At 37.7% G+C, this 23,072-nt stretch overlaps 1 protein-coding gene across 2 annotated transcripts; it reads left to right on the top strand.

Annotated features, from left to right (window-relative positions):
- Positions 1–133: 133 nt before the first annotated feature.
- Positions 134–20,060, top strand: SKIL (SKI like proto-oncogene). 2 transcript variants are annotated; one of them, XM_068954246.1, is made up of 7 exons: positions 134–313; positions 1,115–3,074; positions 7,753–7,850; positions 8,999–9,234; positions 9,462–9,703; positions 10,788–11,012; positions 14,914–20,060. In XM_068954246.1, the coding sequence occupies exons 2-7, from the start codon at positions 1,968–1,970 to the stop codon at positions 15,073–15,075; spliced, it is 2,070 nt and encodes a 689-aa protein (XP_068810347.1). In that variant the 5' UTR covers positions 134–313; positions 1,115–1,967; the 3' UTR covers positions 15,076–20,060. The 2 variants fall into 2 exon arrangements, with proteins under 2 accessions (XP_068810347.1, XP_068810348.1); XM_068954247.1 differs by lacking the exon at positions 134–313 and adding an exon at positions 570–622.
- Positions 20,061–23,072: the final 3,012 nt, after the last annotated feature.

Genomic DNA, 23,072 nt, shown 5'->3' with positions numbered 1-23,072 from the left:
GGAGGGGCCGCCCGGGGTTGTCTGAGGGAGCGGCTGGCGCGCGCGTGAGGCGGGGGGGGGAGGGGGAGGGGCGCCCGCTCCCGCCGCGGCCCCAGACAGTGGGCGGGGCTGCGGCGGCGGCGGCGGCGGCTGAGGCCGGCGGGGGGCGGGGGCGGGGGCGGCGCGCGCCGCCGGCGGGTTCGTGCCCGCGCGCCGCCGCCGCCGTCTCCGCCGTCTCCGCCGCCGTCTCCGTCTCCGCAGTGAGGTCACGGGTGGGCGGCGCGAACGCGGCTCCTGTTCCGCTCGTGGGGCGCCGGGGCCCCCGCGGTGCCGGGTGAGGAGCCGGGGAGTCACCGGGGGGGAGGGGGCTCGGCCCGGCGGCGGGGGCCGGGGCCGAGTCGGCGGGGGAGGGGCGCGCCGTGCCTGAGGGGAGGCGGCGTCTGTGGGGGCGCCGCGCGGGGGAAGCCGCTCCTCCCGCGGGGGTGGGGGGGGTAAATTTAGCGCCGGAGGGGGCGGCGGGCGCGGAGAGGGCGGCGGCGGGAGGAGCCGCAGCTGGCGGAGCGGAGCGGGCAGCCGCGGGGCGCTGAGGCCGGCGGCGAGGGGAGAGCCGGGCGCGGGGCCGGCCGGCGCCGGGGAAGCGCCGGTGAGTCACGGAGCGGCGGGCGCGGCGGCCCGGGCCCTTCCGGGAAGGGGGGGGAGGCGGCGGCGGCGGCGGCGGCGGCGGCGGCGGCGGCAGGGGGGGCCCCGGCCCCCGGCCCCGGCGGGAGGGGGCTCGTAGCCCGCCCGCGTTGGCGTTTCTCCCCCGAGTGTTCCCCCCCCCCCCCACACACACCCTGTGAAAGAGAAACCTCGTCCTCCCTCTCCTCTTCTCCGCTTCGCCGCGCTCCCGCCTGTGGGATTTGCCGCACGTTACACGCAGCGCTGTGCGGGCGCTGGGCTGGTGCCGCTGCCAGCTTCGCCCATCTGCCAGGGGCTTATGATGGGGCTTCTGGTTTTTAAACGAAAGCTCTCTGTGCGTTGATGTTTTGTAATTAATTAGGAAGCGTGTCCCTTGTTTGATATGTTGAGCTCGTATTTGAAGACTCTAGTCTCGGGAATTAATGGTTATTAATGACCTCTCTCTCTCTTTTCACAGGTTATCAGGAGAGGTTGACAGAGCTGTGTATTAGCACAAGATGTGCATTTAGCTGATGGCCCGGATCTTATTTGTATTGCTAATAACTCGGGGTGGGAAAAGCCAGGCACACACCGGGGACGTCTGTGCTAAAGGTGACTCTCTAGGGACGTTTAGTTTTTGCCAGCAATCTGGATCAGCCTTTAATTTGGGGATTTATTGGTGAACTGCCATAGTAACTCTAGTGGTGGTGGTGGCGGTGGAATCGTAAACTTGGCTGCCCAATAAATAAAGGCCTTAAGCTTGTGTTTGATCCCTGACAACTGAAGGAGAAGCGGCGAATAAAATTTTCACACAACCAAACTTTATTTGGATCAGTTACACTGAGTTCGACGCTCTTCAGACTGAGACTTGTGGGCATTTTTCTGTTTTGGTATTTAAACAAGAGGCTTGTTTGAAAAGCCAGTATGCTTTTTAAAGGGGAAAAAAGTGACCGAGGATGGATGCTCTTGCATCAACTCATCATTTTTTACTGAAAGACTATACGAAACTACTGTGCAAACTACTGAGTAGGCTACAAAGAAAATCGTTGTATATGCATATTGCAATGTGTTTTGTATAAAAGAAAATTGGACAAATACTTTTAAACCTAAAAGAAAATGTTGTTTACCCTCTCCATTCTTAATTCTGTGGTATTACATGCAAAAGGGGCTACAGTTTTTTGCTCCTGGAGGCTGAAGGATTAACTTACTGAAAGGAGTGCAAAGCTTGGCGTGTGTGAAGTAGTCAAGATCATTTAAAATTGATTTTTGTATTAGCAAGCAGGAAAATGCACACTCTAGATTTGCTTGCTTAAAAGTTCTAGCGTTTAGCAATGGAAAGCCCGCAAACAAACTTCCATCTCGGTCTAGGTTCAGACCAAAAAAGGAGTGGGGTCCACGAGGATGAGAGTCCTCCAATAAAAAAAGTAATGACAGAAATGCATGTAAATAGCAAAGTACGAGTTGTAATAAATAGACTGCCAACAATAAAGAAGGAAAACTTGGATGACTATGATGAAACTCCTGTGGAGGCTGATGGGGAAAACGCCAAGCCAAACAGTGCTTCAATATCTGAGCCTTTGAATTTAAATCCAGGTTTGAAACACACGCTGGCACAGTTCCACTTAAGCAGCCAGAGTTCACTGGGAGGGCCAGCAGCTTTTTCAGCTCGTTATTCCCAGGAAAGTATGTCACCCACTGTCTTCTTGCCTCTTCCATCACCGCAAATACTTTCTGGTCCACTGCTCATTCCTCCAGACAGCTCTACAGAACTCACTCAGACTATATTGGAGGGGGAATCTATTTCTTGTTTTAAAGTTGGAGGAGAAAAGAGACTTTGCCTGCCGCAAGTTTTGAATTCAGTTCTCCGAGACTTTTCATTGCAACAGATTAATACAGTGTGTGACGAGCTGTATATATATTGCTCAAGGTGCACGTCCGACCAGCTTCACATTCTGAAGGTTTTGGGAATTCTTCCATTTAATGCTCCATCCTGTGGGCTAATTACGCTGACTGACGCTCAGAGACTATGCAATGCTTTATTACGTCCTCGCACTTTTCCTCAAAATGGCAGCTTTCTCCCTGCGAAGAGCACATTGGCCCAGTTGAAAGAGTCTGGCAGTGCCTTTGAAGTAGAGCATGAGTGCTTGGGCAAATGCCAGGGTTTGTTTGCACCTCAGTTCTACCTGCAGCCGGATGATCCCTGTATCCAGTGTTTGGAGTGCTATGGAATGTTTTCGCCCCAGACGTTTGTGATGCATTCACATAGATCCCCTGATAAAAGGACCTGTCACTGGGGCTTTGAATCAGCCAAATGGCATTGCTACCTTCATATTAACCAAAAATACTTAGGAACATCGGAGGAGAGGGAACTGAAGCATCTCTTGGAGGAAATGAAGGAGAAATTTAGTGAGAAAAATCAGAAAAGAACTCGGTCCAAAGTAAGTTCACTTACTCTTGTAAATTTCCTTCCGATAACAAGTAAATATTTAGCTTAGAAGTGTGTTATTTGTCTTTGTAAATGTGAATGTTTGTCAAATCAAGTATCGGTTAAATTTATGAGAGTTCTCCACCATGGCGAATAGACTTCTCAGGTTCAAAGGTACAGTAATTTCTTTCCCCGTTGAGCTATAAGTAATTTCATTCAAGCTGGTTTGGTTTTGTTGGTTCTTTTTCTTTTTTTAAATATGCAATCTCTGGAAAATTTAGAGCTATTGTGGACATTTTCTTTCTTCTGTTTGACCTTTGAGTATGTTGTTTTAAACCACGTGTGTTGCAGCAGCTGAGCAAAGCAGAAAGGAACTTGAAAATCAAGTATTGTAAATTAATTCTTCAATTGTTATTTTAACTCCAGCACATACACGAGTGGTGTATGGCTACCTAGCTTGCTCAACACCCAGGAACATCTCATGACTTTGCATGTAGGGTAATGGTGCATTGGTAAGTTGCTATTTAAAAGCCAAGGCTGCTTGTTCGGTAATAGCTTTTTGTTGAACAGGTTGTATAGAGAAATATGCCAAAAAAGGGGGTTTTAAATCACTCCAAGTAATGAGCTGTAGGCCAGTTTCTTGACAATTGTTAATAATGGACATTGTGTTTTTTCCTAAAATACTGCTGCAAGTCTGCACAGTACTTCAAAAATACAGAGCTTATCTTTACCACAGGGAGCTACTAATTTAAATAAAAAGACACGCACCAGGTAAATATTGAACGTTACCGGGGAAATAATTTTATTTTGCTCAAGGAAGAAGATTTTAAGGGGAGATTCAGGGAGCATCCCCATTTTTAGATGAAAATCGGGAAACATTGGGGTCCTGACATCACTGATATTTCCGTGCATGGAATATACAGTTTTATTGGGTATAATCTAAACTTAGAGGTTTTGAAATAGTTCCTCCCCTACCGCTATGTTTAATTGTATTGTATTTGGCATTTATAGGTCTGCTTGCTGACTACTCTTTTGCTTATATATCCATTTTGCCTGTTGGATATTTTGTCATGGGTTTCAAAGTCAGCAGCAGCAAAAGCAATCCAGATAGGTGAGCGTATAAAGTTGGCGCCTTTCAGAACAAACTTCTCCAAAGTTAGTATTGCAGAAAGGCTTACAGAAACAGATAGTTTTACAGTTAAGCTAGTCTGCAGTAAGGGATTTTAGCAGATCAGCTTTGACAAAAGTCTGCAATTTGTCATGCTTTCACATGCCGAATTAGTTGGACATGCAGCAAAGTTCATAGCAAGGAGACTTCACTTTCATCTGATAGACTATCATGATAGTTTTTATTCTTGTAATGCCAATATAGGTAATAAACAATAGCATAGTGGCTACAAGGGGGGAAATAGTCTTCCCTCTTGACCCCCATGAGACCTTTCATGTTGTAGACATTGAAGAGATACTGATTATCTTTTCACTTGGTTTTTGATGTGTATACAGGAAGTTCAAAAACATGAAAGATATCGTGGTCGGAAATCTGCTACTGTGAAACCGAAAGCAGTATTCTGGGAATGCATGTGGAAGATTATTTCCCCTGTTGCATCCCCTATGCTATTGTTTGAACAGATAATGTTATTGAACAGGTCCGTATGAAAGGGAGAAACACTTTATGGTGTCTTCCATTACAGACCCACGTAGTTCTTATAAAGAAGCGCATGAAATTAGAACGATAGATAAACTCCATGAAAATTTGAACAAACAAAAAAGTGGGTTTTTTTTAATTCTTTTTTTAGGGGTGGGGCAGGGAGTGTCTCATAGGTATTCACCTGGAAAGTACAAAAGATTAGAAGAATTTAATAGGGCAGTGTTTGGAACAATGCCTCTGTTCCCTTGTACTGGAGAAGCTTGTGCTGTTCAGTAGTCTTGTCTTTTCCTGGCTTCTGTGGTATGAGAGGTATAAGATACAACGTATAGACATTTTCTTATACTTTTCTTATACTCTTAAGCAAATGCATTTATAGGATATTCTACTTGCTGTTCTACCACCTTCTTACCTTCTTTGTTGAGAAGCAGTAAATCCTCTGAAGTTTTGAGACATCTTTGAGGTTATCTTGAAGGGTCCAAGAAGAACGGTTGTCCTTGGCCAACTCTCTATCCCTCCCTCTCTTTTAGAGAGAAAAATAAGAGATGGAAATAATTGCTTGTCTGTAAAATAAGACCTAAAGCGAAAACAAGACTCTCCAATGTAGTAATAATAAATTATTTGTGAAATCGCCTTTCTCCTTAGCTCTAGGTTTACTCACCTCACAGTATAAGTATGCTTTTGCTCTCAGTGTTTTAAGAGTAAACAGCCTAGGCCCTCACCTACTATACTTATAAAGTTAATTCCTCTATCTTCTTCGTGATAATAAAAAAGCTGTAAGTAGTATGTATGGTTGTCACTGAGTTTCTCATCTTCGCTTGAGTTCTGGGCTCTGCAGTGTGCTACCCACCTTCTCATTGAAACAACTCTTGTTAAATCTCTGATGTTCTCTGTGGTGTCAGATCCTCTTTCTCTTTGACTTTGCGACAGTTTCTGATAATCACTCTGTACTACACTGTCTTGCTTCTTATACTAATTCTTTTGAGTTGGTTGTTATGCATGGGGAAATGCTCCCAATGGGTAGAGTTAACATCTCTTCTGAATATTTCTGTAAATCCTATCTGTACTGAAAAACTACTGGCTTTAACGATTAGGACTACCTATCCATTTATATGGAACTGTCTTTGCACTGAACTACGTAACAGTTTTTTCTTTCATTCACATGGCAAATCTGGTAAGAAATCTACAAAGTAAGCTTTCCCGGAATAGGAAGGGTCTCTTGAGTTACTAGTGTGCGTAATAACTGGACCAGAGATTTTCTTTTTAATCCCTGACTCAAGCTTTGAACATAGTCATAGTACAAATTTGTGTTAGATGTCTACTCAGTTTTAGATGGATTTTTTTAAATTAAGTTTCTGGATTTTTTTTCTTAAAGAATAGCTTGTATAACTAACCGGAGGAAAGATAAGACATCTTTTTTTTTTTTTTTTTTTCCTTGTAGGCTTTTCGGTCAGGTTAAGTAGAAGTAGTTCAACTGTAAATTTACCAGATTGACGATATTGCATCTATATAATTAGTTAAGAACATCTAAACTAAGCAGATGCTTCAGTAACGATATATACCTGTATATTTAGAAATAAAAGCTTTTTCTCTATTTTATTAATCTGGATGATGAAGGAGGAATCACGTGTTAGAAAAAGACTTCATTTAAGATTACCTTTCATTTTCTTTCCTAAGTCAAATTTTAAAATTCTTTTGCAAGAGACACACTAATGGAGTAGACACAGAAGCCAGTTTCCATTTGAAATAGGTGAGAATGTAAAAGTCTAAACTAAAAACTGGAAAATATGAATCACCTGATACATAATTTCATATATAAATATGAAAACATGTTAAAACATCAGTCCTAAAACATGAAAAAGATGTGATTCAGAAGTAGTGTAAGTTGAAATTGGGCTACCGTATAGTAGCTGTAGCATAACTAGAATAATGTATGTACAGTATTTAAATTATTAGAATGATCTCAATAAGCAGAAAGAAGTTAAAAGTGAGTTTCAGAGTGAGGCCATTTTTCTAGAGATTATTCACTCTAATGCTAATTTTTATTATCTAAACATTCAATTATGATTTTATTACCAAAGAGTGATTTCACAGGGTGCATGACAAGCTGTCGCATTTGGAGAGTAGCAGACTTCATTCTGCTCCTCCCCCCTTTTTTTAAGTAAGCAACTTTCCCTTCCCCAAAAAACCCGCTTACATTAATATTTCTAGAGTTTTCAGTTTGTGTAGACATCCTCCCAATTCCCAAGGCTATTTTAATACAGTGAAATTAAAAATTGATTTCTTAGCTGTGAGTGTCGTTTGTATGTATGATGAGATGCCTTTCCCATAAAATAGTATCTTTGGAGTGGAGCAGTAAGAAACTTTGATTAAAGAGTATTTCAAAAAAAAAAAAAAAAGAATTATTGAGACAAAAGGAACAAGAATTCCTGTTCAGATATGAAATAGACAGAAGTCTTTTAAGATACTGTATTCTTATACATGAAAAGTAATTCTGTGTTGTTAGTGCAAAGGAAATAGAGTAATCATGTTACTGCAAGCAGCTTGTATGCTTCTGTAGTAAAACTTCTTGACATCTAAAGAAATTTCTGTGCACTGTAACAAGAGTATTTTATTGATAGGTTTTGTTTGTAATAAAGTATCTGGCAAGCGCATTATAGAGGTGGATACTTTATTGCAAAAGATCAAGGCTCCTACAACCTTTTGGGAATCCTAGTTTCTGCTTTCTGTTTCTCCAAGTATTTGTAGCATGCCTCTGGCAGAGTTTGGAAACTCAGTAGAATTTTATATGGATTTGTAAAGATTTTCCTTTTTGTTTCCTTGCTGCTTTACCCTTATTTGCAAGTTGGAGATTAAAGAAACTCCCGTTGCTTGCATCACGCTGTATGTCTGCCAAAGAATCTCCATTTTCCAGTACCCGAATTTGTCTGTGCTGCCCACCTTTGAGAATATGTATTAATGGTGTAAAGGTCATTCATTGAGCAGGATTTATTAAGATGTAAATAAAGTGTAGCAGTCTTCCTATTAGTGTTATTTTTTTCTTTAGATGGATTCACAGCAGAGCCTAGAACTGTCGCAGTGGTATCCAGTTATAAAGCAAGAAGCAGAAACTGCTATTCAGCCACCCTCCTTTGTCCATCCCAGGTAACCGAATTTCCTATGCAGAAATATGAGCATTGTATGTACAAGTTAAATACTTCATACCTGTCTAAAGATGATTTCAACTTAAAAACGTGCTTGCAACCTAAAATGTTAGGAAAGCTCTAAGAGATTGCACAAGAATAATTAAATCCTTACATTTTGTGTACATTTTAGTGTAAATATTAATGAATTGTTTATGATGATTTTTGATACTGCATTCTGTGATGTATGAATTTTTTTCAAGAGGAAATAAAATTGAAATGTAATTACAGTTTCCCTTTTCAGAGTAGAAATGGCAGAGACTACTTTCTAATCCTTCCTATTATAATTTCATGCATGTGACAAGCTGCACAGTGCCTATTTACCATGAGTGCAACTTACTTTCCTTTCAATATAGACTTGTAAAAGCTGTTTGAAGACTTTATTCCACATTAGAACAATGACTACAGCTAAATTGCCAGATGATTAATTTCCAAATTAATTTCCTTAACCAAACGCATTTCCTTAATGTACTACACACCTTGTCATCTGCATTAGCCAGGGAAAGTGTTTCTTGACTTCGTGCTGTGCATCTCCGTGTGGTTATGCATTTACTATATCTGGGTGGGATCAGACTCTTGAATAGCAGGATGCATCAAAGCAACGCACATGCGTTATACTAATTCCCATGCAAGCACATAAATAGTGGAGCTGCAATGATGGTCCCTCAGTTTGCTATTTCTGTCAGTGCTTTCCTTCAGAAGCAAGAGAGAGGAAAGTATTGAAGACAGCAACGTTGGCCCCAGCACTGTCTTGTGATACTCGTTATCTTGGCAATGACCTTAAGAGATTTGGATCCAGTCGCATTTTAATTTCATTCTTTGCATTTAAATGAAGACTTTGTATGAATTTTTCCTATGGTTTTTGTTTAATCAGTCATGTTAGAAAACTCCTTGTTTGGAATCCTCCAAACCATATCTAGATAATCTATTCAGTAAAGATTAAGTGGGTCATTATGATTTCTTTTGCATAGGAAAAACTTAGAAAGGAAGTACTTATTTTTCCTTGAAAATCGTACTGTTTGAAATCATGCTCAATTGAACTTACTCTTTATCGTTCATCATTGATATACCTTAGCTGTCATTCTTAATTTTACTGTTCTACTGTTTCAGTTACTACCTTTACATGTGTGATAAAGTGGTTGCCCCAAATGTATCTCTTGCATCACAATATAAAGAAGTTGCAAAAACGGCAGTCAGACCAGAAGTAATTAAATCCTCGCTTGGACAGTCAGAGAAGCAACCCAGTAGTGGAAAGCACAAAAAAGCTGCTTCCTATCCAGAGCTTTCTCTTGAAGAACAGGAAAAAATTGACTTGAAAACTGGTGTGGAACAGCATAAACGTTTAGGTGAGTAGATAAATTATAAGTGAAAATTATGTTGAAATCTTTTCAATTTTTATACTACGTAATAAATTTTGGAAAGCTCAGTGTCAAGTTAGTGTTTTGTGGTAATTTCCACGTCACTTCAATCTTCCAAAAATTCTTTTGGCCTTTCTATAATCTTCAGTTTGCTTTGCGTTTTTCCACTCTGAAAGATTAACTTTCTGTGATTATTGTACTGTCTTTTTCTGTAGATCCATCTGTATCAACTAATTCTGCAAGAGGTGGCAAATCTGAACGTATTTCTTCCAAGATTACTAGAGACTCTAGCCGTGTTGAAGTACGTAATCGTGTACGAGCCTTGTCCCCAACTCTCATGAAAGACATCAGTTGTGAAGACGACAAGGGAAGGATCATGGAAGAAGTAATGAAAACCTACATTAAACAGCAAGAAAAACTAAATACCATTTTGCAGAGGAAACAACAACTTCAAATGGTACAGTGGCAAACTGAATGCATTTCATTTTTGTCATCAGACAAGTGTTAGCTTGTTGGTTCTACAATCATTATCACAGATTACTTTCATTTGAAAACACCAAAGCACCTAGATATTGTGTGCCCAACTTGAATCCAGACACTGAATCTTTAATATCCCTTATGTTTGTTAGATTAGAGCCCACTAATAATTGGTATATTTTCAGTTTGTAACTGCTGTGTGCAAGTAGCTCTTCTTTTATTTTATCCAAATGAAAACTACTTCTTTCACTTCAAAATTTTTCCGAGCATTTAAATATTTTTGTAAATATAGTTTGTTAAATCCTCTAAAATTTCTCAGTTTTCAAGATTTTAAAGGTGCTGACATGAGCACTCCAGGAATGATCTCGTCACTGCCCGCTATGAAAAGAATGCCACCTTCCTATTTCTGTTTGATGACCTCCTGCTTTTAGGAGGATTTTAATCTTTTTAGTCATGGATGGCATTAGAAACGGGTGTTCATTTGTGATTTTTGGCTCGTGTCTGTGTTAAATTAGCTAAATACTATCTTTATTTCTTGCATTCATTAACAGACATAAAATACTTTTTTTCATTTTAACATGAAGTTGAGAATCAATGAGCTTTGATAGCATCTCTGGACTGCTACTTTAAATTGTTCTGTTCTTGGAGGCAAAACTTGTAGATAAGTTTTAAAAAAATTGGCAGACATTTTTAAAAGGATCAAAATGCTGGAGGAAAAAGAATTGCAACACAAATGAGGCCTTTTTTTCTCGCTTTTATTCTGTTTTCTGATAATGTACTTATTTCATCTCCAGAATCTGTTTTAATAAATCAGGGCTGCTGCTTTCTGTGTTTCACTTCTGGCACTTGTGACTTGGTTTCTGGAAATTCTGTTTTTGAAAGTATAATTTCTTTATATTGAATTGAATGTTTGCAACACAATATCAGGCTACCACTGATACACTGATGAATGTTCTCTTTTTGGCCTCGTTATTTCCAGATACCCATTGAAATTACATAGTCGGTTTTTGACTTTTCTGGTCTTAGAACCAAGGTGAGTGAGATTGTGATCTCTTTCTTGACAGGAAGTAGAGATGTTGAACAACTCTAGAGCGATGAAGGAACTTACTGAAGAGCAGCAGAATTTACAGAAAGAGCTTGAATGTTTGCAGACTGAGCATGCTCAAAGAATGGAAGAATTTTATTTTGAGCAAAGAGACTTGGAGAAGAAACTGGACCAAGTGATGAAGCAAAAGTGTACCTGTGACTCCAATTTAGAAAAAGACAAAGAAGCTGAATATGCGGCACAGGTGAGAAGTGAAACTTTGTTTCGTGTTGAACCGTATTTAGTTTATCATCAGACTGTGGAGCTATTGCTAAGTATATTTTAAGAGTTTCAGCAACTGAACCTTTATTGGAGTGTTCTCTGCCACCTTAAAGTTTCATATTCTCCATGTGTTCTTGTTTGATATCCTATAGACTAATACCAAAATAGGTCACCGTGATAGCATATTTATTTCCTTCTCCCTTGATTGAAACTGATGCAGAATGCAACTTACAGAAACACTTCACCTGTCAAATGTTACAGGAGTCTCTTTTCAGTTATCTGAATGATATTACTAATGAAATATTAATCGTAGTTTGTTACATTCTCCCTATTTAAAACAAATTATGTGTTTAACAGTCTTGCCCATATTCAACATTCTCATTTTAATTGTAGAAATTAGCTATGCATCTTTTTTTTCTTTTTTTTCATTTCATGTAAAAAACTAAAAAGCCCTCAGCCACTTTTTTACCAGGTTAATAGCATACCTGGCAGCTCCTTATAGTCCTTGGTGTTAGAATCTTGTGTAATATCTGATGAGACCTCTCCTGTGTTCCAATGAAGCATTTGGTCAAGTCCTCTTGGAAAAGAAGAGGAATGGTCTCCCGTTCCTGCCTCTTGGGTTCATATGTTAAAATCTGTGGAGATACTTTGTTCTTTCACTGAGAATTTTTAACATATACCATTATTTCTTTATGTTGGTGGTTATTCATGCCATCCGAATAGGAAGAATCCAGTAAACACCAAAGACAGTCTTGAGAGGGCCCTTTTTAAAATCAGTTGTAGTTATGATTAAATGCATATTAAAAGGCCTTGTACTGTGTCACAGAGAACTAGTCTTCCTAGTTTTTTAAAATAAAATCTGAAACTTAAGCTCAGTAAAGCTTTATGGTCATTTGCTCATAGTTTTCTATATTTCCTTTTCTTACCGTCTCAGAATAAGAAACAGGGAGTACTGGAGAGACATTTTTTTTTTTTTTTTTTGAGTAGGTCAGAGACTAGCATCATAAATCCTTCCTGTGATTTAATTCCATGACATCCTACTCAATAGAGTCCTAGCCTATGCTGCCAGAAATAATCCTCTCTGACTAAGGTCTGATTTACTAAACAGCTGGTACAAGCCCTATCACCGCAAGTAACAACGTGTTCTAATTTATGAAGATAATTATGTACAGCATGTTTTATATGGCTTGTAGTTTACCTTTTTTAGAGGGTAAGAACCATAGACTATTCCCTAAAGAGGTGATTTGTTTGGTTTTTTTTTTGTTTTTGTTTTGAAGTTAGACTTACAAAACTAAATACATTCCTTTCATGAAAACTTACTCTGTTGTGGTTCAGCTATTCAGAACATATTATTTGAACTTGTTTCTCCATTTGTCGCGTCTTACAATGGATTTTGGACCTTTGGTTCCAGGCAGTTGTCAAAAGTACCCTAGTTAAACAGAAGTCCTGGCAACAATAACCTCCCCGTGCTATGTATACAGCATTTTAAAAAGCCTTATTCTGCTGTCTTCTTGGAGCAATTGCCCAGTCTGCTTTCTCTCTGAGGGTTGTGGCCAGGGAGAAACCCTCTTTGTACATTAAGCACAATTAATACTGGTAATATGGAATTTGGAACTTGGTTAAATGTCTGTTCTTCTTTCTAGACCTGCCAGAAGATGTCCTGAGTGTCTTTCCCCCTTCTTCACTTCTTTATTAAATCGTCTAGTTAATTGCTGCTTTTCCCTGACAATCATAATAGGGCAGTATAACCAGTACTGGAACCTTTCCTAATGGCTGGAAACCAAAGAACAACCAGAGACAGGTTTATGTAGTATGTATCATGCAGGCAGTGGGCATTATCAAGTTGCACCAGTTTACATTACCAAAGTAGTGGAGACAAAAGACTCATATTAGTAGCTTATTACTGTCGAAGAACTGCTTAAATATTTCTGATTATACAAGTGAAGATGAAGGTGCATTGAATGTGGTGTTTCTCTAAAATCAGGAGAGCAGTTCCTTTGCCCGGTACATTTTATAGCACTCAGCCAGCACCAGTGTTCCTATACATGCCTGCTTGTTTCATTTTCATGCTTGGTTTTCCTCTTTTTCAGTGAAATCTGTGCTTTGTGATTATTTAGACGAGATAGATACTCCTCCTCATATAGACAGGTGGATTTTTTTAGATCCAGAGAGGCCTTTATGTAAGAAACAATCCTTTCAATCAATAGTAGGGAGGATAGCTGGTTTCCAGTTCCTTCCCCACTGCTGGTCATATACATATAAGCAAATCAACAGTAACTTTCCCGCAGCTGAAAAGTTCATCAGATTTTTTCCAGGTCTCACTCTGACCAAGTTCTGATAGGAAAAACCTGAAATTCAAAATAATTTCTTAAGTGCGTACAGTATTTATATACATATAGACATACATATCTTGATGATAAGTTTTTTTCTTAATAGTTCCATTTTGTAAAATGCTTTGGCAGAAATTACTAATATTCCATATGATTAACTTTGTAGAGGTTGATTTTCCAGTGTGTGGTTCCTCAGTACGGTTTGAAAGTCCATTTTCTTAAGCTGTAATAAATTAGATACCACAAATTGAATGCATCACAATTTAGACAAACACTCATCTCTCAAATGTCATTAAAACTTTGTTAATCTCTTGCAAAAGTATTTACTTTACCCTATGTAATTCGTTAAATATGGAACATCCTTTTTTAAAAGATTGTTCTTTAAAAAATAACTGCATCATTTGTAATGGCAGTCTTCAGAAGATGAAAAAATGAATGTTCATCGTGTATTTTATGAATTTTTTTTACATTAACAAAATCTTCCTTGAGCTATAGTATCTTAATCAAGTCATATATGTCATTGCCATAAAATAGCAAAAATATATAGAAAGACTTAATATTCAAGGATCGTCGGTGAATTTAGTGAGTTAGTTGTATGGTACCCAATTTTGTATACATACATACCTACATACATACATATATATATATATATAACCGAAGTTATAAGGTTTCAATATTCTACAGTGTGCCAAACAAGATAATTGAAAATTTTAACCCGAAGAGTATTGCTTTTACTATAATCAATATACCAAGAGTTAACTATAATCAATATACCAGGAGTTATTTGGTGTTGTAACAGAAATATTCTTTTCAGTAATGTCTGGTGTCATTTAGTCTGCTTAAAATTTTCTGCCACTCTAGCAAATTTGGAGTACAGTAAATCTCAGTGAGGTTTACTGCACTCCAAAGATGAAAAATTTATTTAATTTCCTGTGTTTAAACACAAAATATTTCAGAAAAAAAGCCTGGGTGGTCTCACATTCATATGTATAAATGTGCAACGGGTTATATTTAAGATTTTCTGAATCTCTGTTCTCTTAATTCTCTTTCCTTTATGCTAAAGGGCATGAGAAAACGATGCTGATGGCTTACTTTGTTCTAGAAATGCATTAAGGCTTTGAAATAAAATAATATTTTGTCAGTCAAGAGAAATGAACTTGAGAAATGAAAACATGGTTTATTCTGTGATTTATAAAACGTCTGATGCAGACACCATCACAATCTTCTTAACACGTTGATATGGTTGAGTGTGACTGTTCATATAACTGGAATTAATATATATATGCAATTAAGACTCTTCCAGGTTTTATTATGGCTTGATGTTTATGCAACTTTGCATTTTTGTGTCATTTACTAGTCTGGTAGTAGATAACTGCAAAACTCTTGAGTGTGGAAAATTAGCTGATCAACTGATCTGTTTTTGTCTGATGTGTAGTGTAGTTACCAGTTGCTTCTTGAAATGAATAGCTGACCTTTACAAATATGTTTGCTAAAATTAAATCCCTCTCTCTCTCTCTCTCTCTCTCTCTCTCTCTTTCTGAATTGTTTGTGCAGCTAGCAGAATTGAGGCAGAGGTTGGATCATGCAGAGGCAGATAGACAAGAGCTTCAGGATGAACTGAGACAAGAACGAGAGGCAAGAGAAAAGTTAGAGATGATGATAAAGGAATTGAAGCTACAGATCTTGAAATCATCAAAAAATGGGAAAGGAAAATAGAAATTGGAAGAGGGAAACGTGACTCTGTCCTTCTAACAGGGCGTTTTGTTTTTTGATGAATTGTGAGCAGTTTATCTGTGTGATAAGAAGAGTGGTCTTTACAGATTTCTACTTCCCAGACAAGTCCAGAGGAAGATATGTATATAGATAGAGAGATAGAAGCATAGGTATAAAATTTTAGATTTTCCTAACCAATGAAAATCTGCATTTATTTCTACTGATGTTTTTCTCAAACTATGAAAAATATGAAACTTTTTTTGATTTAGAATGATCAATTTCTGTCTATTTCTAATGCAATCTTGAGGACTCTGTACCTTTTAAAAAACAGCATTGTATGTTAAAATATATGTGGTGGTCTTTATTTTGCTATCAATTGCACATCCAGTTAAAAAAGTACATTAAAATTTTTTTGGAATTCTCCAAGATCAAAAAGAGTGTGGATTTCGGAGAGAATTATATGTTCTCACTCTCCCAGAAAAGCAAAGGTAGCTTTTCATTTGCAGGATAATGCTCAAAATCGCCAGAATGATGAAGAAAGATAATTTACCAGCTCAGTTTTTTTCCCCATAATTTCATTGTGTGAATTATCAAGCTGATCTTTTTCATTATTTGCTATTTCACAACTCAGCATCAGTCTAAAGAGTTTTAGAACCAGCATTTAGTTACCATGCTGGAAGAAGAAAACTTTTTTGTGAAGAACAGCAATTAAAATGGGATCTTCAAAAATTCACCTATTTTATTTTGTTTTCTTCTATATAGCAGATATGAAGGAAACGTTAATAAAAGGCGCAAAGGTAGGGGTTTTCTTCCTAGAGAGTGAGAAAACTTGACTAACAGTGTTTTTCAAATATTAATGCTCTCAAAAAAATTATAAAAAAATACAAATTAGTTTCTTTAATATCCCATGCCTCCACACTTCCAGCTTCTTGCCAACTTCTGGATTTTTCATCCATTGCATAGAGCAGGCCTTAACTGACATTGTGGTAATTATTTAGGCGATTCTAATTCTGAGATATGGCACTTTGAAAATCATTTTGATAGTTTCTGTATTTGAATGGCATGGTAATATTACCATGAATTAAGAAATACAGCATGTTTGTTAAGCTATAAAATTTGAAAACGTGTAATTGTACAGAATTTCTGTTTTGTATATATATATACATTTACTTGAGTACTTCCGAAGTCTGGCTCCCGATGGGTTAAATGCATGACTACAAAGTTGGATGAAGAAACACATTTTTGCACTTCTCTCCAAAAAGTTTGGTATAGCTGACAGATGTTAGCTGATTATGTCAATGCTTAGAAATATTTTAATAGTCTTAATATTTCACTACGTAATTTTAACCTGTACTCTAGCTTCGTGTGTTCTTTAAGGTGCTTATGATTGTTATTATCTTAAAAATTCAATTAATTTTGGATGAAACCACTAGTAAAAGCTTAGAATCAATTTTTTTTCTGAACTAGTAAAACTGAAGGCTTCGCATTCTTTTTCTTCTCTCTTTCAGTGGTATGATAGAACTGTGTATACAAAGAAAGATAAAATTGCACAGACCTTAAATTGAATGAGAAGTGGGATGGTAAATTAAAAATAAATGTCATGGAGTCATAGAATGATTCTTTTATAGCTCTGCATAATTTTGCTTATGGACTGTGTCATATTTACACTGAGGATTATATTAGGTTAGACAAAAAATATGAAACAATATTTTTGGATAAAGCATTGCTTAAAAAAAAAAAAAAAGCCTGTTTTCACAGCCTAGTGATGGTTTGGAAGGAAAGGTGCTGAGTATAAATGATTCCTGTTGTGTATCCACCACTTGCTTTAAAAACACAGTGAATGTTTTATTATCATAATAACCAAAAAACATGGCTATGGGGAGAGTAGACAGGAATCTGGGTAGAAGCATGGTTAATAGGAACTGGAGCTTGAAGTAGTCTAATTTGATTGACAGAGCTGAACTTGGATTAGCTAGATTGGCAAATAAGAAAACACTGCTCTGGGAAAAAACACCGTTTCATCCGGGTATCATCAGAGGATCAAAACGTATCCTTTCTAGTTACTTTTCAGTACCTGTTTTGAACCAAACTTGTTCAATTGTCGATGTAGATAAAGCCAAACAGACTCATTTAATATAGCTGAAGTAACTGGTTTACCGCAGTATTTTATATATTAGCAGTTGAATGTGTAGAATCCTCATGGGATTATTTTATTAGAATACTGTATATTCAGTTTTCATTCAGATTCTGTCAAGGTTATGTGATTTCAGCCAAAATTTCCCGTTTTGCCGCTGGTTGATCTTCACCAGGGCTAACTGCAGTGGCATACTAGCGTAGCCAGGGTTTCTGTGCCTTAGCCAGCACTTCAACCGTCTGCCGACCCTCTGTTCAACTGGCTTATGCAGTAGACCGTTAAAATGCTGGTGGCCGTAGTATGTACTTACATTTTCACTGTTAAAAGAACTCCAGCAGCTATAGCAAGGTTTAGTAATTCCAGCTGTAGATAAGGCCTCCTAATGCTTTTAAAACATTTGGCTGAAAAAGCTAATTGAGCATTTATTAAAATGACTTAAAAAGGAGCTTTGTAAATATTCCATTCAATTATTCTGAACTTAGAATGCATTTTAAATTATTGTAATCCTCTTAAATTCTTAAATGTTACTTTGAGATTCTTTACATAACAAATAATTTTCATATGGGTAGACTTAATTTTATACCAATTTTAAGTAATAATGTATACATAAATGTGCCATAGATTTTGTGTGTCCACAGTCATTGAAAGATAGTTTATTAGTAAATTGTAAATAATACTGTATAAGTTCTAGAACAAATAGTTACGTTGACCTTTTTTCACTACCTAATACCTGTTATATTGAATGGTTTATTTTACGACCTAATATCGAAACTTGGAATGCACGCTTAAGGACCCCCACTTAAGGGCACACTTTAATGAAATGAATTCTGTCAATAGGAACTTGCCTTTAGTCATAGAATGCTCATTTTGTGTGTTAATATTTGTTTTGCATTCAGTTTTTGCTTGCTGATCTTGCCAGGAAGTCTGTTGCCCAGACCGTTGTGACATTAATCTTTTAGGAAAAAATCCTACAATTGTCCATAATCTTAAAAGTTGCGAAAGCTGCATCTGAACACCTAGACTAGAATCAAAGTTGCCTAATGCACTTTTTGAAACAAAGGAATTGGGATTCAAGGTGAATATCTAGTTTGCTCCTATACTTTTTAAAGGAGAACGTTCACGTGCGTTGTGTACTCTAATCAGCAAGAAAATGTAAGAACTTAAGACAGAGTAAATTTTTTGTTACATTGGCAGTCTGAAAGCACCCTTGTTCGCAGTGTAACCAGGAATCCCTAGACGAAAGCGATCTAAATCTGCAAACTTAACTAAATCTGTGTTTTAGTTTTTGTAAAGCATATTGTTTGGCTTGAGTATTTAGGGACATGTAGTTGTGTTTCACATTCTTAAACTAATTTTATTCTATATTTAATATATTAATAGCTTAGGTGTAAAATCATTTGTATATAGTAAAGGCATAATGCAATTGGTGAAGTAGGAAAAGTTGAGTGGGAGCATAAAGCTCTTGGTGGCCTGAAAAAATATGCCTTGGCCCATATTTTAGAAGTCGCAGCTGTTTATTCATATGCTCTTGATTTGTATTGGGGGAGGGGATAGCTATAATGTGTTACAAAATTTTTGGAAAACTTTCCTAGAATTAGTTGTGAAGTTGGCCTTGAAATGCTGTCATGGTCAGCTTCCTAAAATGCCCTTGTTTGTAGAATATGTATTTTGGCTTGTCGGTAAAGATAACAACTTTGTATTTTTTCTGCACTTAATTCATGTAATTTATCCACACCGCAGAGTTTTCTGTAGTATGGTAAAATCAACAAAAGACGTAACTACACCTACCTGTTAATCTGGGCTTGCAACGTTTCAGTATTTTTGTGTAAGATGTCAACAGTAAGCAACAGAAAGCTGCAGATTTCCATATGTGGTTTTTTTTTCTCTCTCTCTTTGCGTGTGTAGTTTGAGAAGTAGTCAGCAGTGTTTTTATTACAGGAAACTTGTAGACCTTTTTATTTGCTGCATATCTCTATATCAAAAAGACATCCATTTTTTTAGCTTTTGTGAAAGTAAACAGTTATTGCTTACAAATTGCCTGATGATTTCATACTGTATCTCCATTATTTGGAAAATTGAGGTTTTTTTCAGAGTTAGCAGTTCAGTTGGAAAATGCTTGAAAAATACGAGTCTGAAGCACTTCATCAAGCACAGCAAACAAATGGTTTTGAAAATTAATTTGCTACTTGAAAATTGATTCAATGTAACAAAATTGAAATTTTTTTTTCATCGAATATAGATACCTCACTTAAAGGAAAGCACAGTTTTACTGTATTTAAAATAATTCTAGGAAATAATAAAAAGAGTTGGTCTAAAATATTTTGTTGCAGTTATGTTGCCCTCTGCATTTGATGAAACCTGTTTTTGTGTTTTCACACTCAGTCTTGAAGGTATTTATTGATGTTGACATGCCAGTATAATTAATCTTAATTACAGAAAATAGCTGCAAACACAAAGAGTCTGTCTTAGCTCAAGGCAACAGGTTGAACAACGATGCTGAAACTGTAGTAAAAGCCTGAGAAAATGATCAGTGCGTTCAGCAATTTTTAATACTTTGCCAATGATGTACAGTTTTATTGCTAGAGTTGCTGTGGTTGCATTACATGACACACAAAACTGTCCTCTACCTCACGTGAGATTAACAGATATTTTGTATGATTTTAGTAAACAAGATGCATCTATCTGGTCACTTAGTTTACAAATTTTGAATTATATTTATTGAAACATGACATACTGTGCTCTTAGCTTATACCTCAATTGTATTTTGTGCTGTTATCCATTTTCATGCCCTGTAAATACCCTGTATAGATTGTGGATTCAAAACAAATAAAGATCTGTAAAGTCAAAAAACTTATCTTCATAATATTTTTGTACCTTGACTTATAAACTTGACATTTTGGAAGGTGTTTAACAATGCTACTTTTCCAAGGAGGACAGGGTCTTCCTTGCTTTGATTACAGTAAGTTAAAACCTGATTACGCTGAAATTTGCTAACAGAACTCCCGTTGCCTTAAGCAGGTTTTAGCAAGCTATGTAAGATCACTAGCCCTCCCTGAGAATGAGATCATTCGCTAAAGCTCTGTGAAAATATCGACACTGACATTTCTATATATTTTGACATAAAGTTGGTGTTTGCATTTATACATGTAAGCTTAAGTCCTTGTTTGCTGAGCATGTTCTGTGGTGCACAGCTTTTGTTGACCACTCCAGCAATATTTCAGGTGTTCACACCTCTCTGTAATGGATTAGTAATTAATAAGATTAAAAGTACGTATTCTAGAAAATGCTGAGGTTTATAAAGAATTTAAGATAAAAAGGAGGTTTATACTTATTTTCCTGAAAAAAAAATTGTATTCATTGCTAATTGAAAATCTGCCCTGCAGTAACTTTCAGGAGTTTCTAATTTTTGTAAATCACACGATTATAAGCAATTTTTTCCTTTACCGTCTGGAAGCTTAAGTAGCAGAAAATTAAGAATTGGAAAGATTGGGAGGAGGCAACAAGAAAAGAGGGAGCTGTTCCTGTTAACCATATGGGAACGGTTCTTCCATTTAAGTTGAATATCCTCCGGTTTTAACAGTAGGCCATATTCTACTGGCCGTTTTAAGACGTTTGCAGAGTCTGGTTTAAAAAAAAAAAAAACTTTTACGAATAATAAAATTGTGGAGATTTTCTAGGTGATTTTATTCATACCGAGGTTTTCTGACAGAGCAGAAAGCATGTTGTCCTTGTTTTAAGGTGCTGCTCTTGTACACGGGAAATCCTCATTATGTTTCAGAGTTTCGCAGACCTTCAACGTTACTGTGTACAGTTAACTTAGCCTTATTCTGTAGATAGGGAAATGATGCAGCCCCACACAGAATGCAGATGAAATCAGTAATGTTTTCATGAGCTCAGCTTTTGGTGTGGAAGAAAATGAGCAACTAGCTACGCAACTTAAAGGATTAACCCTTCAGTGCATCATGTTTATTTCTGCATCTCCTCCTATATTTGTATTCTACTGTATTTCCAAATAAGGGAGAAGCTAGCATACTGAAAAACCACATGAAGAAAAAGTTTCGGTGAGTCACTTACATGAAAAAACCATAGGGTGTTGATAGCTTGCCTAAGTAGGTATGGCTAACTGCAACTAATGTCCTTTGTCAGAGAAAACACTAGATGCTGGTAAGGGAAAAATGCTTAAATAACAAAATGAAAAGATTACAATGCTTTTAAGATGTTCACCCTGTTGCTGAAGTAAATGCATGGGTAGCAATTGCTTTTAAAATGGCAAATTTTAAGAATATTACCCTAAATAATCCTTCGGTTTATTTAGCGTATAGCTTTGAGGTCATCGTTGTTTCTTATTTTATTGACCTTAGCATAAACAGCCTTTGTGGTTAAGGACTTGGTCTCACAACTGTAAGAGATGATTGAATTAGCACCATAGAAGTGTTTGCCAGATCTGAATTGGAAGATACTGCCCTCAAACGGGGTGAATAACTGTCAGTTTGTGCAGCTCTCGAGAGTATGTGCCTCGCCACAGGAAGCAGCTCAGTTGGCGCGTGGAGGCTTGTTAAACTGCAGTAGCTGAATTACATTAGGGTGGGTCCACGGCCTAAGAATTCATATCCTGGGACATAATACACAAAAAAATTTTTTTTTTCTTTTCATGCATCAGGACACGTCTGCATTGTCCCCATGTAAGATGCTTTTAATCTCAGCCGTGTGATGAAATGGAATATCAAAATGTTGCAAACATTTCCCTTCTGTTATTCTGAAGAAAAATGAAATACTTTAAGTACATCAGAAATATATGTATCAGCATGTTTTAGAGCATATGCATGTTTGCAAGCTGCAGCAGACTGTACGGTTACAGTATCATTAGATGATAGAGGTTGGAACTGATCATCCCAAAGTATCCTGCATCTGGTCCTGACTGAAAACCAGTATTAAGCTATGAGCATTTATACTTGCCACAAACAGATCAGATGTCTGTTTAATTTACGTAGTGTTATAAAGCTGGATGGAGAAAACGCTAGACTGAAAAAATGTAAACTGAGTCAACGAAGGGGAGAGGCAGGAAGGTGTTAATTCGTCGGATTGTCTCATTTCAAATTCGGGAGCTGATGCCTGGCCTGTTGAAGGCAATTGCATGCTCCAAGGAGTGCAACAATACCAGTTGCACTCAAGAGGTGACAAGTTTGTCTCCTGAATAATAAGCAAGTAAGCATACTCTGGGGAGAAAGATTCAATCCATCTAGGACTCGCAGACAAAGCCAAAAAGGGAGTTGGCTGTAAGTAACAGCACGCTCCACCAGAAAGGGGCAGCAGAGCAGAATAAGCTGTGCAGAAAGGTGCAACCACTGGCAGGGGAAGCACCACCAAAGTCCGGGGAAAGGCAGCTAGCTGGCAGCGCGGCTGCGCGAAACTGCAATGGACTGGGGATAGAGCAAACCCCGAGGAGTATAATCGACCATATAAAATAAACATGAACACAGCTCTTAAATTTGTATGTATTATAACAAACTCATATGTGTTTTTACTACTTCTTAAAGGTAATTATCGACTCTGTAGTACTATTTATGTAGTAACTGCAGTGTTTAGAGGAAGCTTTGACAAAATGAAATTGTGTCCATGTGCCCTTGAATTTTGAAGCTAAAGAGCACGTGTCAAATGAAGCTTAGAATGGGCTTGTTACTCATGTTTTATCCGTAGTCTGTTTGCTAGGGAATAGGAGAAAAACCCTTTTCGGTGAAGAGGAGCATGTATTTTATTCATGATATCTTATGACTGCAGTGTAGCTTCCAGTATTTCTTTTTCATTAACAGCTGTAGGAATAGAGCAAGTTTATCGTTCTCTAATTTTCTTCCTGTCAGATTTTTCC

This window comes from Struthio camelus, chromosome 9, assembly GCF_040807025.1.
Source record: "Struthio camelus isolate bStrCam1 chromosome 9, bStrCam1.hap1, whole genome shotgun sequence".
Lineage (NCBI taxonomy): Eukaryota > Metazoa > Chordata > Aves > Struthioniformes > Struthionidae > Struthio > Struthio camelus.
Note: the sequence above shows the minus strand (reverse complement) of the source record. Positions and strands in the feature narration are given on the sequence as shown.